Below are 17,848 nucleotides of genomic sequence, written 5' to 3'. Positions count from 1 at the left end.
TTGAACAATCCGTTCAAAAGTTATGAATTTTTAAAGTTTCAGTGCCGCCATCTGTGGATGAGAAGACTACTACAGCTGGTGATGTCACATGTGTAGAACGATACAGAGAAAATACAGTACTCTCCGCTAAATCAGGCACTGCTCACCAATGATAGTCGGGTACTCCACTAAATTGACTCCATTGTCCGTCCTATTTTGTTTGCTCTTGGATTAAATCGACAAGCCCACTTGAACATGCAGGCTCATCAATGTCGTACAAGCTGTGAGGTATGCAATCACCAAGAGTGTTATCTCACATGCTTTGCCTACAGGCTCAAGCACTCTGCAAACAGAGATTAGCTTCTGGATCCCTCCAACACACTGGAGAGAACATTGTATTTGCTAGTGGGCATTTGATGTGATAAATAGATTCCAAATCTTTTTGTGACAAAGTTCCGTAGTGTCAGTTGTGAATGATGGGTACTGGTGGTTGCACTTAAAGTGGTCCTTGTATGGAAGTTTACATTTACGTCTTCTCGCTTATTGCTCGATGGTATGTTGTGTTGCAGTGAATCTGCTAGACAACGCGTCGGACGAGCTCTACAAATTCATCTGCTCAGCGTTGATCGAATTGAATGAGTGAGTATTTATCTCCGTGACCTCTTGACCTTTAGGTGTATGATCATCACTGAGGCATTTGATACATATTCTCAAGTTTGCGTTTTGCCCTAACTACAATTTTCATTATGCAAAACACATTGCAACTGATTGACAAATTGCCCTTCATTGACCTAAATAAGCACTGATACTTCAGTGTTTTAGTTGTAACCATGATAGAAAATCATAGACATACATGCTCATGTTGCGCTAGAACCATTGATCAACTGAATACTACAAACTTAACCCTAACTAGGCCGGGCTATTCAGGTAGATGATAGAGCCGGGGGGGGGGGGGCTCCCAGGCCCCCCTCCGGATCTCGGCCGTCGACCGCGTGATCGCGACGAAAATTGGCACACGCATTGCCTATGATGTAATCTAAAGTGCCATGAAGTTAATTTTTTCAAAAATTATCATTTACACTAAATTATGCTAATTTATGCATAATGATGCATGAAATCAGACAATTTGGTATAAATCACTAAATAAAGCTCAAAACAGGCACATTTTTTGTGCAAATAGTCTTTTTAGTGTCCTCAGCAAATGTAAGAGAAAAAAATTGCGCAATCAGAAAAAATTTCCTAAGTATTTTATTGTTTTTTGAATTTCTTATGTATTTCTCTGTTTTTTCGACTTTATGTTTTTCATTGTTTTTTCGATGAAATTTGTCCATGACATTGTTCCGAACAAGAAAATGCGTTATTAATTGATTTTAATCAATAAAACCCCAAAATAATCATGCTTTTATGAAATTTGCCTGGAAACACAGTTTGCATTGAAATTGTACACAAATTCATGTTTTTGAGCAATTTTTGGTCTGACATGCACGTGCATATTTATGCGCAACTTCGGAACCGCACACCCGGGCATCGCAAATTTGGTGTCAAAAGATGCAGGAGACTCGAAAGAAAAAAGTCATGAAACGTCGCGGCGATAGCTTCTCGCGATAGCGATACATCGCGCGAAACGTCGAGGGGGGGGGGGCCTCCGAGGCCCCCCCCCCCCGGCCTAGTTAGGGTTAAAATAATTGCTTCTTGGTTGCATTACACTGAGTTTTATAGTATATCCACTCAGTGTAATTATGTAGTTGGAAGAGCACAATAGATTAATCAGGGAAATGCTTTAGCTTTGTATGACTTTACATATATTGTGTGCGTGTGCGGGCGTATGAATGTATGACACCACTTTGTGACAGTATTCCACATAGTATATTTGTAGTTATATTTTCTCTTCTTACAATTACTTGTCTTTCTCATCTGTCACTTTATATCTATTCCGTGACATCTACTTTAATACTATTTCATAAAAGTTACATATTGTGCTAAAATATATTCATTGATTTTTGTGTACCTTCCCATGATTATCTTTGGTTGGATGATTCTATTGTATCACTTAATTGGTCTGTGCACCATACCTCATTAATGTTTCATTCCTCCCTTCCTGAAGTATTGTCGGGCTCAGCGAAAACCTGCTGGACTCCATCATCCGCAAGTTCCTGCGGGACCTGAAGAGCAGTCTGTTCATTACACGGCTGAACGCCATCAAGACCCTGGCAAATCTTCATGACAACAGGCCCTTCGTCGTGCTGGCGGTGCTCAACTCTATGACAGACGAAGATGTAAGCACACTGTGCAGATGCAGCTGCTGGGGTTGCATCTGTGTTTGCAGCTTGTAGAGTTGCAGCTATGTTACAGCTTTTAGGATTGTGTCTATGTTGCAAGTTTTAGGGTTTGGTCTATGTTGCAACTTTTAGATTGGCACCCATGTGGCTACTTCATCTACAGATTGTGGATTTTTGTTGCAGTTTCTCAAAGTCCATTAAAGGTAAACTGCTAGATATATTATTTCTACATCAGAAATGTGCAGATTACTAGACTGCCTGTGAGAATAAGTTAAAGAAAACAGAAAAAAAAAAAATCATGTGGACTGCGACTTACTTCTCATGGAGACTTTATTGTAGGCCGATTGATGAATGGGTGGTCATGGAAAAAATATTTTCTTGTCTTTTCACATTATAGTGATGATGAAAAATTACGTTTATAGATAGCTAGATTAGATATATGTAGATACATACACGTGGATAGATAGATAGATAGATAGATAGATAGATAGATAGATAGATAGATAGATAGATAGATAGATAGATAGATAGATAGACAGACAGATAGATAGATAGATAGATAGATAGATAGATAGATAGATAGATAGATAGATAGATATAGATAGATAGATAGATAGATAGATAGATAGATAGATAGATAGATAGATAGATAGATAGATAGATTGATAGATAGATAGATAGATAGATAGATAGATAGACAGATAAAAGGAGAGACAGATAGATGGACACTTGTAGATAAATGCATAGATGGATTGATAGGAGGATATAAAATGATCAACTAATTCATGACTAGCTAGTAAGCAAAGACGCTTAACTAATAAGACACGAAAGTGCGCGCTAATCCTGTACAAAACAAATGGACAGCGTGCGGTCTTCAAGCGCATACGCACATCACCTGAGACGCGCTGCCTTGACGCTTGATAAACAACAGCAGCGGCTTCAGGGACAGCGCGTCTCAGGTGATGTGTGTCTTTGCCTGAGACGCGCTGTCTTTGCAGATGTTGTTGTTGTTTATCAAGCGTTTTTGATTGTGAGATCATGTTGTTGCCAAATTTTTACCTCCACGAAATAATCCTTATTACTCTAAAATCTCGTTCTTCAAAATAATCCCCTTAATCGAAAAAAAGCTACGACTATAATTTTTAAATCTTTTTAAGATAATAAAGATACCACTACCTTTGGAAATGAATGATGTTCCTAGGTGTACTGAGTTTGTACTTAGCTCTCTTTTGTATCGTCATGTAGGGTAGCCATTTTATGTCCATTGTTATCGCGCGCCTTCGTATCTTATTATCTCTACTATCTTTGCTAGTAAGTAGATTGCACAGTACTGGAAAGAAAGGGAAACAGACTGACAGACAGACAGTCAGACAGACAGACATACAGTACAAAGCTATTAGAGGTCTGTTAAATAAATATTCAGAGAGACCATATTTGTTTTCAGATTTTGACACCCTTTGCTCCAGGAATGCATATGTTTAACATCAGTTTCTTCTCCATCTTGTATCCCGCTGGTTGAAAGATGCCACGCCTTCCCTTTAATGATAATCAAGTATGAACACTAACATACTGAGAAGGTGTGTCCACCTATACATGATACAACATATATACGTGTACATGTGTTGTGGGTTTTTATTTCCTCCCTACTTTTGCAGGCATCTGTTCAACAGGAGGCTGCAGAGGCGCTGGACAAGCTCGCTGGGATCTCCACCAAGGAAGCCATGGAAAAATACCTGTCCAGCATTGGCATTCTGTCTGGACACCGAGAGGTTAGAGACTAGGGGTGGTATTCTGAAAAAATCCTTCCTAGGAAGAAATTTCTTCCTAAGTCAGGATGTTTTCCTAAGTGGTATTCTGAAAATCTTCCTAAGTTTCTTCCTAAGTCTGTTCCTAAGTTTTTTCCTAGACTTAGGAAGAAACTTAGGAAAGGGGTGGGAGTATGCAAATTTCTGACTTAGGAAGAAGTTGGTATTCTAGAATGCACTTAGGAAAGAATTTTAGGAAAATATGTAGGAAAGCTCCACCCCTGTCCTAAGTACGTTGCTAAGAATAGCAAACTGCAAGCATCGTGATAGGCGCGCTTGTCAGTCACTGCGCGCACATGTACTTTAAAACGCGAAATGAGCGTGAGAAAGGGGACATGCCGCGCACACGTGTATTTGACCCTACGTCATTGTAATATGCGATTGTCATTTGTTGGTTCCTTATGATACGGCATTTTGTATTGGCTTAAGAAAGGACGTGGGCGGGAATAAGGATGGCTTAATTTGCATTAAGAAGTGCCTAGGAAGAAATTTCAGAATACCAATTCTGTCTTTCCTAGGCACTTCAGGAAGAAACTTAGGAAGATTTTCAGAATACCACCCTGGGATGTTGCAGAAAAAAAAAAGAAAATGCAATCAAACATAAATCAGGATATCAAATGTAAATTTGGTATCAGCCAATCAGAATTGAGTATTCAGAGACTTATGTTTGATTTTGTAGCTTACGTTTGATCTCAGCTTTTATGCAAGAGGGCCCTCAGGTCTACAAAGTGGGAGTATTATCTGGATTACAAGCAGGTGTTAGGTCACAAGGTTAAAGGTCACATTCTAAGGCGAAGGATTGTGCCTCTGTCAGGAGGTATTGTCTTCAAGGTCATACTCCTTTGACAAATTCAAGGGTTGTTCTTGAGGGTAAAGATCACACTCCAGAGCAATGCCTATGCCAAATTCAAGGGATTGACCTTGAGGGTAAAGGTCACACTATAGGGTCATGCCATGCCAAATTCAAGATTATAGACCTTGAGGGTAAAGGTCACACACTAGGGTAATGCCCATGTCATATTCAAGATGCTTGACCTTGAAGATAAAGGTCAAACTCCTATATAATGCTTATACCAAATTCAATATTTTTTTGCCCCGAGGGTAAAGATCACACTCTAGGGAAATACCTATGCCAAATTCAAGATTGTAGACCTGGAGGTTAAAGGTCACCCCATAGGGTCATGCCATGCCATGCCAAATTCAAGATTGTAGACCTTGAGGTTAAAGGCATTATTTACTATTTGCAGATGAAACAAAAAGTATTGTCAAATATACACAATTTGAACAATAGTTATAACAAAAAATGTTTCTAGACTTAACCGTCTGCAGTTATTCCTTTGTCGGGAAAAATAGTGATTTCTCCTCATACTTCAGGCTTTATTGCAAAATGTTTTAAATATATGGTAGGATGTTTTGTGATACTGCTGACCTACACATACATGTATGCATCAAAAGTGATATCTTGAACATTTTTTTAAATCACTGCTCCCAATGGTAAACAGTGCCTTTAAAGATCACACTATAAATGCCTATGCCAAATTCAAGATTCTTGAACTTGAGGGTAATGTTTACACTCTAGGGTAATACCTACCAAGGTATGCCAAATCCAAGGATGTTGGCCATAAAGGAAAAAGTCCTATACAAGTGAAATTCCTTGGCCTTGCACATTTATTTACACCTGTACATGTGAGCTCTAAATTTGTTAATCTGTCAAAGTTTGCCCTCATAGATGCTGTTTGCTGTCTTCCTTGATGCTATTACAAAATGAAAGTAAAGGTCAACATATTTTCATTTTCTGCAAGTAGAGTAATACATGAATTGAACTACAGGGCTCCATTGCATACCTTTGCAATTGATCGTAACACTGCACTCAATGGTAACTACCAAAGCAATGCAGTGTCGCAGTCATTGTAGTGTCATTATATTGCAAGCCATGGTGCTCCACAGACAAAGTTATTTGTCTTGTGATTCAGACCCCATTATTAAAGGCCTGTAGACTGGGTAATTCTGGTGAATTCAATTGAGCTACAGTGTGAAATGTATGTATAATTGGAAACAGGGACAACAAAGCATCAATAAGCCGTTTTGGTCTCATGCAGGATCCACTAGCGGACTTATCCCGGCGATGCCGGCAGGAGAGGCAGCGCGGCGAGAGCACGCTCCTGACTTCCGTGACCAGCGTCGTGGAGCGTCGGCTGTCGTCGATCTCTCCTCCCCATGAGCGGGTCTACAGCCCGGAGATGGTAGAGGAATGGCTGGAGCGCACGTTTCACGACCGACAGCCCTACGAATACAAACACAAGGTCCGCCATTTGGAGGAGTGAATGGCTAGGGTGAAAGAGGGGAGGGGGTTGGTAGGGCAAGTTAAGGAACTTTCTTCTATCAAAAAATTTTTTGTTGGAAAGCCATGTAATCATATTTGTTTGTTTGTTTGTTTGTTTGTTCTATTTTATACAGATCATTCAAAATTTAACTTTAGGTACAGGTTGATAAAAAACCAGATGAAACTAATGACTAGAGCCTATGTGTCAGCAGCCATATGATACACCCGTACATCTCATGTGTATTTTGAAAGTGTATTTTCGGTGAAAGGCTGATCAGTTAAAGAATACCATAGGATGTTTGGTGTACGAAATGTCACCTGTTTCAGAGTGTGTCTCTTCTGGACTCGACTCTAGACGGGGTAGGAAAAAATATTCAGATAATGTGCCATATCTCACCACTTGTAGTCATAGTAATCAATGCCACTTTATCCTCTGGTTTATCATCTTTAATCTGTTGAGGACGAGTCCCGAGTATGCTCGGGCAGGTGTCTATGGGAAATGCGTGTTGTAGCAAAATCAGTCTGTCCTCAAGGGGTTAAAGCAGAGAAGATAGATAAAAGAGACTGTTTTGGAAGAGATTAGGACGATGAATGATGATGATGTCTGAACTGTATTCATTGCACTGCTCGAGATATGTGGGCATGAATTAGCTAAAATGGAAACTCTGATGATGGACAGGATATTTGGCAAGGCATTTTGTTCTCAATCTTGGATGCGTCCATCAAGTAGTTGTAGTGTTAGAAGTGTCAATGAAGTATATAAACTTTGTCAGTCAAGAAAGATATAGTGTGAAGAAAAAAAAAAACATACAAAAGATGTAAAGATAATGATCAGAACAGAGAATGGTATTTTCACCATCTGGAAAATGTAAATAGTCATAAAGTAACATTACTAAATATGACATAAAGAAAGGGTGCAGCCACAGATATTTAAAGGTGTGATTGTGCCCTTCTTTGATTTGCATATGCTTGTGTGTGCATAGGAAAGTACAGTCATGCTCTGAAAATATTTCATATGTAAATTTGTTTTGTGTTTTTTTGTTTTGTGTGGTTTTTTTTTTTTTACAGGGCAAACCTCATGCTCCCATCCAGAAGAAGAAGAAGCGTGGAATGTCCCTCGCCCATCGACCCCTCAGGCAGGCGGGGCAAGGTGAGGATCTGGAGGAAGAAATTCTGGAGGAGGAGTTTGAAGATGATGAGGAGGAAGATGAGGAGGAGGAGGAGGAGGAGGAGGAGGAGGATTACTATGATAGCGAAGATGAGGGGATGATTGAGGAAGATTCTCAGCCGAGCGAGGATTACTCTGTCTCGGAGGAGCAGCATCCACGGCAACGGAAACTCAACAAGCACGAGGCGATGATGCTTGCAAAAGAGGCGTCGATGCAACGGGAGAAGCTCCTGATGGAGAAGGCGGCGAAGGAGAAGATGCGGAGGCACATCGAGGAGTACGAGAAGGCGATGAAGAGGAAAAGACGGAAGATGAAGTGCCTCCTGCCCTACCATGCCAGCTTCTACTCTTACTATGACAGGCTGGAGCTCCTGGAATGCCAAGGTCGACTCCATCATTTCCGCCAACCCTGTCACCAGGGACCGGTGAGTAAGAGCGTCTTGAACTCCGTTTCAGATCTTGTGGAAGCGACCGTCAGCAGCACGGTGGAGACAAGCCAGAGTGCCTGGGAGCAGGAGAAGTCCTCCGCCCACCTCAAGGAGGATGCTCTCGAGAGCAACGATGAGATGTCGCATGATTCTGATGTCACTCCAAACCGGCAGAAGAAGTTAGGCCTAGCACTGGGAGGCGATGTGCCCGGTGGAGATGAGTCCGCTGGACCAGCTTCTCGTGGAGCGGGAACTGGTGTTCGCTTGGAGAGGAAGAAATGGAAGGCATACGACCAGCTGATCGCAGAAGGGCACGCCACGCCGTGGCATCCCAAATTTGGCAGTCCTGACGAGCAGGCGGGTGACTCGGGCCTGGGTGACAGCATGGCGACGGGACCCAGCCAGCTCCTGACACTGGAATCCACCGGCCAGAGAGGGGCGACCAGTGACACCCTGTTTGGCACTGAGCAAGGTGGTGAGGGCGTGATACCCACAAACAAGTCAAACCCACGTGACCTGGACATCCGCCCAAAGTCCAACCTGACCATGGCTAACCTGCGGAGGCATGAACTACTCAGTGCTCATACTGAAAAGCAAGGAGATTCTTCTCATTGCAATGGCAAACAAGGAGTGAGTGTACCTTCTCGGTCGTGATTTGGCAAAAAGGTGTATGTCTGCCGTTTTACAGCGACTACAAAGCCGAGAAAATCGACTTTAAAGTTTTGGCAGTTTCCTTGACCGTAGAAGCCACCTAAACTGTGCAACGCTCAGGGATTCAATTCCATGATTTAGTATACACTTCAAATTTCATTTCATGATAATTTTCTTGCATCTAACTTTAAAGAATACTTCAGAATTAGCACTTTTAGCATGTTTAGAGACATACACCTTTTTGCCAAATCACGTTTACAGGGACTGCGACCCACGCTATTTTGGCAAAAAGGTGTATCTTCACATACACCGTAAGAAATCATGCATTTAACTTGGCAAAAAGGTGTATGTATAGAGATACACCTTTTTGCCAAATCACGTTTACAGGGACTGCAACCCACGCTATTTTGGCAAAAAGGTGTATCTTCACATACACCGTAAGAAATCATGCATTTAACTTGGCAAAAAGGTGTATGCATAGAGATACACCTTTTTGCCAAATCACGTTTATAGGGACTGCAACCCACGCTATTTTGGCAAAAAGGTGTATCTTCTCATGCACCGTGAGAAATCGTGCATTTAAGTTGGCAAAAAGGTGTACGTATAGAGATACTCCTTTTTGCCAAATTAAACAATAACAAAATATACCAGAGATTTTGTAGGGAGAAGGGTGTATGTGAGACCATTTCTAATCAAATGTTAACTCTTGACAATCTTTACTTCATTATTACAAAAAGATTTAAAAAATAACAATAAAGAAAAATATCAGGATGCACAACTTGTTCATCAAACATAGAAAAATGTGCGCAAATTACAACTCACCCTAGAGTCTAAATATTAACAAAACATGGTCTCATGGATATGCATGGTTAAGGATTACAGCTGAAGAATTTTTCTTCTTCCTTCTCCTCCCTTTTTTTCAAAAACTTCCACTTCCAATGAGATGATTCATCATATTTTTAGCTTTGTGCCCCTTTTTTTCGACAAAAGGTTCGTTTGTTTTCTCTACTGAATGCTTTAGCAAACAAAGAGGCAGTTGTTTGCACATCATGTATCTGTTCTTAAAAACGCAGTTATCATGCTGCTCCCAATTTTTGCAATAAATTCAATAAATGTGAAAATTCAGGTAGGATCATTTAACTGTTTGCATCCACTGAGCACTTTGAGCAGTACATCCAAGTATCATTTCCAAAGACAGGGACACATCTTTCTCTAGACCTTTGTGTGTAACTGCCACTAAATGTCTGTTAGGTAACAGCCCCATACGCATAGCGTAATGGGTAGCCGATCTTACAGTCACACAGCACACCATTACACTATGTACTAACATACACAGCCCAGTCGCTGTACATGGTACGTCGCGACAGGGCTGTACGCTCGCGACCACCAACCACTAGGAGAGCGACGTAATCGTATTACGATAGCTTTGAATTTTGATACTTAACATCATTTTTGTCACCTCAAACTCAACGAGTATACTTTTCAATATTTACTCTACATCTGATGCTATCAGTATTCAAATGTACGCAATGAAACTTACCGGAATTGATCATCATATCCAGCATGTCCACACGGTACACAATCTTTCACGCCAGGCCTAACTATACACAGCCCAGTCGCTGTACATGGTAATGTACGCAACGTACATTACCATGTACAGCGACTGGGCTGTGTATAGTTAACTATGTACAGGCTTCTACATGCAGTGCACAGCACGGACAGTGCAGGGATCACTGTCATTTTGAAGCGTAGAGAACTCTCATCCCACAGCCACACTTGCCGGAAAAGCTGTCATTTCAACAGAAATGCTAGATTTTACGAATCTGCGCATCTAATGGCATAGAAGTGGCCATAGAAGTCTAGGACAAACGCCGTAGATCTGAACTTCTAGATATTAGGCTCTATCTACTCACCGACTAGCAACAAGGAGAAACTTCTGCAGTGCAACGGGCTGCCAGTTTGAGTCAGGTCGGAGCATGGCCCGCCACCGCACCGACCGGTGAAACGGTACACATACATGCCAGCAGCACGTATAAACAACAGAGTATATAATATACACAGAGTATAAAAGATACACCTTTCTGCCTTATCATACTTCGCAACTATAATTCATGATTCATTCGGCAGATGGATGTATCTAAAGATACACCTATCTGCCAAATCTTTAAGCTCTCCCCAGCGTGCACGGTTAGAGGTGTATCTAGAGATACACCCTTTTGCCAAATCATGTAGTTCTCTATCCTGGTACGTCATTGTACGTCAAGGGTGTATGTAAAGATACACCCTTTTGCCTAATCAAAAGCAGGAAAATTGATAAAATAATACAGAGATAGCCCCAAGTATCTCGGAAACAAATGATCGATGACTTACGAAAGTTGGTCACATGAAAATTTCGGCATCGAAAACCCCCCAAATGGTAAAAACCAAAAACATGATATTTTTCAGACATACACCTTTTTGCCAAATCACGACCGTTCTCTTGTCGAGGTTGAGAAAGATACATCGCAAAATGCTTTTACATTAGATTGCTTCCCGTTTCAATCGCACACTTCCTGTTGAAATGCGATGCATGCTCAGCACTGGCAGGCTTTTTTATGCTTACCATATGATCACATGCATGCATATGCTGTTTTGGTTTAATGTACATTGAATCTTCTTGTAATCTAACTTTTCACAAGGGGATATTGAATGAAGCAAAGTTACTGAAGATTAATATTAAACCTTCTCCATGTACTTAAAAATTTCTCAAATGCAGTGATTCAACTGTCCAAAAGAGAAGTTAAATTAGAAAAGTACAGTGTATGTGGTACCCGTTTCTGTGCATGCTAAACTGTGCCTGATGTCTCTTCCAGCCACAGCCCAGGGCCAACTGGCGCGACTTCTTCCGCCTCCCCGAGATCCAGGAGCGGAGGCAACAGTATGAGGCTCTGAGAGCTCTCCAGGATGTGCAGAGCCATTCCCTAGTAACAGAGGGTGGGGCTCGTTTTCATCACCTCCCCCCTGCCCCTGCATCCAACCGTTGCTGCCTTGATGGAAAGGTGGACACCGTAATCAACTGCATCCCTCGGGGTGTGGTGTTCACGCCCGGCAGCAGTGGGCGGAGACTCCTGCACACAGTCACCATGGGGTCAAGGGGCAAAGGTCAAGATTGCCTGCCAGATTTGGAGCTCCCTAAACACACAGAGTAAGGGCAGTGGTGATACCAAAGTGTTCTTACCAGCCTCAAATGGAGGTTTCTTGCTTTTTATTATTATTATTATTATTATTTTTTTTTTTTTGGGGGGGGGGGCGATTATGAATTGTGTCAATCCCCCAGCTTTTTTTCTTTCAGTGATTATGAAACATGGTATATGTTTTCCAAATCTATTAGTGTATACTGTTACAATTTTGTACGGTTACACTTTAATCATACCACTTTTTCCACTATGTGTAAAAGTATGTTTGTTTAGTCATCTTCGTTTGTTGAAGGAATGTAAAAATGAAATGAAATCAGATCAAATATGAATGTATCGTGTCTGGGTGTGGCTGGCTTAACTCATAGATTTGTGTATACCAGGAAACAAGGAACGACAAATTACGGTGCCCTGCAGATGTCGTGGGCATGCGTGACACCACAGAAGGCCAGCTGGGAGAGGATGCGGCACCTCGTCGCCCCGACGATGGAGGGACAGTCGGGCATCCCATTGCTAGGAAGGGCCCGGCAAGAAGGGGATGAGAGGAGGTGCAGCGAGACATGCCATCGGAACTGGCTGAGGACTCAGATGTTGTACCCATCTCTCTTCAAGCTGCAAGAAATTGACCTGGCCAAGCAGAGGTATGCAGGCAGACGTGCCTAACTAGTAGGGGCAGTGCCGTATATAAAGAGAGTCTGGATAACTGCTAAATGGGGGGTCATGTTGTTACTCAGCGTACAGTGCACTCAAGGGGTTAGCTGGTATGCTCAGTGGGCTAGCGTGTACGCACAGACGTCACAAGGGCAAGCTAAGTAGCGTGTAGTCAGGAAATGTAATAAACAATGGGCAGTGCATGTGAGCTCTGCTTACACGCACGTTATTGAATTTGGTAATGACATGGCGCCTGTATTTCACGGGACCAGCTATTGACCAATCGCAGGCTTCAAAACTCACAAGACGAAAAGCAAGATGTCAAGACTTTATACGGCACTGGTAGGAGGGCCACGGAACGGGGGGGGGGGGGGGGGGGGGGGGGGGGGGGCTGTTGCTCTTTGGAAAAGAAAGCACAAAAACCCACACAGAAAAAAATTCCCAAGATCCTGACTAGTATTGTCTTGCAATATACAGTATCTTCTTTCTTCATCCAAGAGGAGTGGTAGAAAAAGTATGCTTTTAAAATGAACAATATGGTGCTGTACGCTGAGCTTTATTAAGTATGCATTGTGTGCACCATCTCTCTATTTTGAAATATTTGTTGTCACAAACCACAAGAAAGAAATACAGTTGTTACAGTTCCGAAATGTATTCCTCACGTAGATTGACTGCAAGTGGACTTGATTAGATTAACATTAACCTTAGTATTTTGAGTTGAATTTTTACATTTTCAAAGTTATGAACGTTACAAAAAAAAAAAGCCAGTGTGCATTAGATGAAAAAGAGAAAACATGAGATGGAAAGGAAATGGGAGAAGAGGAAACTCAGTAGTGTTTAGTATGTGCTGAACTATAAGTTATTGAGATTGTCGATCTTTCATAATTATAGTTTAAAAACAAAGCAAAACAAAATGAGAAAGCCAAAGAGATTGCAGCTAGCAAACTACTAGTATTGATTCTTGCGTTTTCTCCAATTGGTCTGGAAGATTTGCCAATGCCGCTCGTCCGACCAGATGCAAAGATATCTACCGCTGGGAGCGCCCCCTGCCAATCATCGTCAGCAAGTCTACCAGAAGAGTCTGTGGTATTCACCATAGCAATGGCGGCATCGGGCAGCCACCCAAGAAGGTAAACCTAGATGCTTTTCTTGTGATTCACAAACACTGAATGTGAGAGGAGTTGTGGGGAAATTCATTGCTGTTTAGGTGCATTTTCCTCTGGAGTGTCTTGCTGGTTCTAGTTTCCTTCTTTTTTTAGGGTTTTTTTTTTTCTACTTCTAAAAAAAAGGTGGTTTTGGAGGAAATTATGGTAAGGTTTTCAGTGTTTGTGTGATCATTTGTTTTTGTGTTCGTTGGTGTGAAAGATTTCATAATGCCCCAATAAAAAAAAAAAAAAAAGAAATCAGAAATAAAACAATCTGACCATGTACACATAATGGTCACTGCAGGCCTTCTCTTGAAAATGACTTGTAACTGATGTATTTAAAAAACTGGTTTACAGGTCTTCATGAAAATTTTGTCATGAATATTCATGCATGAACTGCGGGTGCATTTTGGAAGGTACAAAGATGTTAATATACAAATGATGCACAAGATAGAGTTTGTTTTATAAAATGGGTCGAAAACTAACAACATTTTTCACGTACCTTTGTGGATCAAGATGTCCGAAGATGTTCGTTCCAAACACGTCGCACTCGGAAATCCCGCACAGTACGTATAAGAGTATACGTACGCCACACACTGTTATGCACACAAGAAAGGCCGGCCGGCAGCCCGAACTAGAAGTTGTTTACAGGATTGACAGCGCGTATAGTAGCGCGCGACGCACTTGTAACAACTGATTGAGTGCCACTGCTAGTGCAAACATTGTGACGTCGGCCGTGGATCTGGACGTTAGTGAGAAATTAATACAAGCACACGTGACTTATTTCAGCGCTTCCAATTGGCTACATTCTTGAACCCATTTTATAATGTGTATTCTTTTCAACCGCACTTTACAAAATCCATTCATGCTGCACTAAAATGTAGGTACCACTTTCTGCTTGGATGTTGTCAACTGCTCTTGTACACTAATCAAAAGATTATACCTTATTTTGAAAAGTCTGGGGTGAAGAGGTCACCGCAGACCATTGTTAACTGTGAACTGGCTTATTGTGACCAAATCCGAAAAAGCAGGATTTTTAGAATTTTTTGTCACTTCTATCAAACTCCATGCTCATTTCAATTTCCCTCACCAGCCTAAGCAGCTGACAGTGGAGAACAATGGCAATTGCATGATGGACAGTTCCTCGGAGCTGGAGGTAGCTGAGGGAACCCCCATCGTGCCCCGCAATTCCATGGCGTCCACGGGCGACCCCGTGACTCTGCCAGCCTTGATGTGTGGGCCCAATAGGGATCAGGTGCCCACGGGTGCGAGGATAACCCGTAAACCCCGCCCAGAGATTAAGACCAAGTCTTAAAAAGAATAATCACTCAAAAGAAGAGCAAAAGGGGGACAAGATTCTTTTTCGTGCTGTACTGCCAATTTAACTCTCACTGCAAGTTGCATCATTGCCCACTGCATTTTAGGGTTCCACCTAATGCAAGCAATTTTAGTAATCCTTACCAAATCATGTCCAGTGTACAAATTGGCAACACCTTGATATGTATAAACAATTGTGGACTCAAATTGAGGTATCATTCATATCCACTTGTGTCCTTTTCGATGGAGTTTTTGAAGGAACATAGGCCCTTATGGTTCCGAAGCAGACAAAGTACAAATCAGGCATTAGATCATGAATGGTTGTTATTATTATTTTTTTTTCTGAAGTCACTTCTGGAGGTATTAAATGCTGCATATACTTTTTATGTATTGCTCACAAGTTAATTTTGATTCTAATCTGCCTACATCTTGCCAACATAATGCAGACATGTTCATTTATTCTTAAGAATCATGGCTAAATGATTTCATGCAAAATCTGCTTAGACAGGGAAGACGAGGTTGACAGGATTGGCCAACAATTTTTGCCGACTGTGACCAATTATGATGCCATTTGAGATTGAATAAAGATGACAATGCAAAATACATGATCAAAATGAAGTGAGGTTCATCTTATGGTCTCTGTGTACTGTATTTCTGGGTGTGGTCGCTTTATTTTAGCCCCATGAAGCCAGACGGAGTCATTGTCACTAGACAAGGTAATGCAATCTGCATCTACAGTGGAGACGGGGGAATCTTGACTAGACAGGACCAGAGAAAAAGAAAGAGATTAAACGTTTTACAATTCTGTGAAAAGGGAGAAAGATGGTGAGACGGAGAGAGAGAGGGAGAGAAAAGACAGAGAGAAATATATTTCTCTCTCTCTCTTTCTCTCTCTCTCTATATGTATATATATATAACAATATAGAAACCCTGATGTCCAGTGTGTTTACTTCTAGAATACAAAAACTAAATTGCTCATTTTGTGGCTTTGAATTTTGCTAGGTATTTCAAGGAGTTTTTACCTGAAAAGACCTGGATATAGACTTCGACAGCACAAGAGGAGAGATGAATAGAAACATATGACCCAAAATATATAATGTAGCATGTGAAACTGAGTGTGTACGTATAAATGTGCCTGCATTTATCTGGTTTTACGAATGAGGACTGTGAACAAATAAAGCATGATAATATCTCTATATCTCAAACAACACTGCCTTTTGTACTGATTTACAGGGTTGGGCACCAACTTGCTCCAGTTTTGTTCGATTTTAACAGTTGTAGAACAAATTGTTTGTTTTTTTTTTTTCCAAGTCAAGCAGACTATGTATGGGCAATCATGAATGCTGATCTGTGTGCATGTGCGGTGTTTGCTACTTCGAGTGATCTCATGTGTTGTATGTGCTTTGGGCCAGTTCTGTGTGGTGTGTGGGCTTATGCTTCTCGCACAATATGTATTCTACATCTCTGACGCATTTTCACTTGTACATATTCATGACAAGGCAAATATTCGTAATTAATTCTCATTGTCTTGACCTTCCAATTTCTATTCATTACGTTGACATGCGCACACACACAAGCGCACACACACAAGGACTACAGGACTACATACACGGGTCACCTGATTTTGATTTCTTAACTGATGCTTTATTTTATAGTTGTACAGAAAGAAAGTTGATAGATTTTGATTTCTTACTGTGCTCAAAGGCACTTGCTCACAATTTCAGTCATAAAGAAATTGAACGTAACCGCTACAAACTTAATAAACATATATTTGCATAATTACACTGTGTTCTTCATAACAAGTCTTCTGTCCCTTTAATACACCATACATTTCTCTATCTATTGTCACAAATCTCTGATATGTTGACTTTATTCAGAAGAAGAAGAAAAAAAAAAAACTCTTTTATATCACTCCCCCCATGCATGCTTAAGTATCATTGAAAGTTTTAAAGCATTTGACAGAAAATCAAAAACATTATCCACAAATAATTACTTTCAGTAGCATCAACACCTGGGCTCGGGAAGTGTTGTGGTTATGTACATGGAATATACAGCATTACAACATACCCTTGTTAACCCATCGAGGATGGACTGATTTTGCTACAACACGCATTTCCCATACACACCTGCCTGAGTATATACTCGGGACTTGTTCTCAACGGGTTAATAGTAATCATGTGTCATGATAGAAGGTCAAAAATGAAGCAGGACTACCAACCTTTTACTGAGGCACTCTTTTTGGCTGGTGCCTCAAGGACATTTGGGATTTCCTTTTTGAAATTACAGTGTAGCAATTTTCTTGATCCTTGAGTTGAGGTAATATCAAGCATGAAATAATTCTGCATCACTTCTCTGAAATAAAGATCACAAACCTGCATGCACTCACATACAGATACACATGCCCAAATATACACAATTTTTCTCTTTCTCTCTCACACATACACACACACACACACACACACAGACACAGACACAAGCACACACAGGCACACACACACACAGAAGGGCATGTTATTCCCTGAAATACGCATACTCCAGTATCCCACCTTTAAAGTAATTGCATGTAGTTCAATAATCTTACTACATACATGTACCTGCCAAGTAAGGAACTGGGAAAAAATCACTAAAAACTTGGAATTTTCACCCATTTCATTTCCTGTACATCACTAATAGCAGGTGGTGACAAAAATACAAACATACGAGTGACCGGAGCTTCTTTCCCAGAAAATAGGAGTGTTCCTATTACTGTAGATTGTACAGTTGGCAGGTATGATATTAATGATGCATCAAAGTACAGTATTCATCGCATAATCGGGCATCTGATAATCGGGAACCTCGCTTAAATGACATACGCTTCCCAGAAACATTTCCAATGCACGTTATTTTCACTGGATAATCGGGCCGGGACCTCTGATAAACGGGACAATTT

The 17,848-nt window shown here is 41.1% G+C and overlaps 1 protein-coding gene across 1 annotated transcript in view; it reads left to right on the top strand.

Annotated features, from left to right (window-relative positions):
* The window catches only part of LOC140245124 (uncharacterized), a 47,783-nt gene extending 32,261 nt beyond the window's left edge, over nt 1-15,522 (top strand). Inside the window, exons 28-36 of the mRNA XM_072324724.1 lie at nt 549-618; nt 2,084-2,255; nt 3,914-4,027; nt 6,163-6,366; nt 7,455-8,612; nt 11,486-11,817; nt 12,190-12,447; nt 13,446-13,587; nt 14,696-15,522. Coding sequence (XP_072180825.1) covers nt 549-618; nt 2,084-2,255; nt 3,914-4,027; nt 6,163-6,366; nt 7,455-8,612; nt 11,486-11,817; nt 12,190-12,447; nt 13,446-13,587; nt 14,696-14,917 — 2,672 coding nt within the window. The 3' untranslated portion in view covers nt 14,918-15,522. The remainder of the gene's footprint in view (nt 1-548; nt 619-2,083; nt 2,256-3,913; nt 4,028-6,162; nt 6,367-7,454; nt 8,613-11,485; nt 11,818-12,189; nt 12,448-13,445; nt 13,588-14,695) is intronic.
* The last annotated feature ends 2,326 nt before the right edge of the window (nt 15,523-17,848 follow it).

The sequence above is a fragment of the Diadema setosum genome, chromosome 22 (assembly GCF_964275005.1).
Source record: "Diadema setosum chromosome 22, eeDiaSeto1, whole genome shotgun sequence".
NCBI lineage: Eukaryota > Metazoa > Echinodermata > Echinoidea > Diadematoida > Diadematidae > Diadema > Diadema setosum.
Note: the sequence above shows the minus strand (reverse complement) of the source record. Positions and strands in the feature narration are given on the sequence as shown.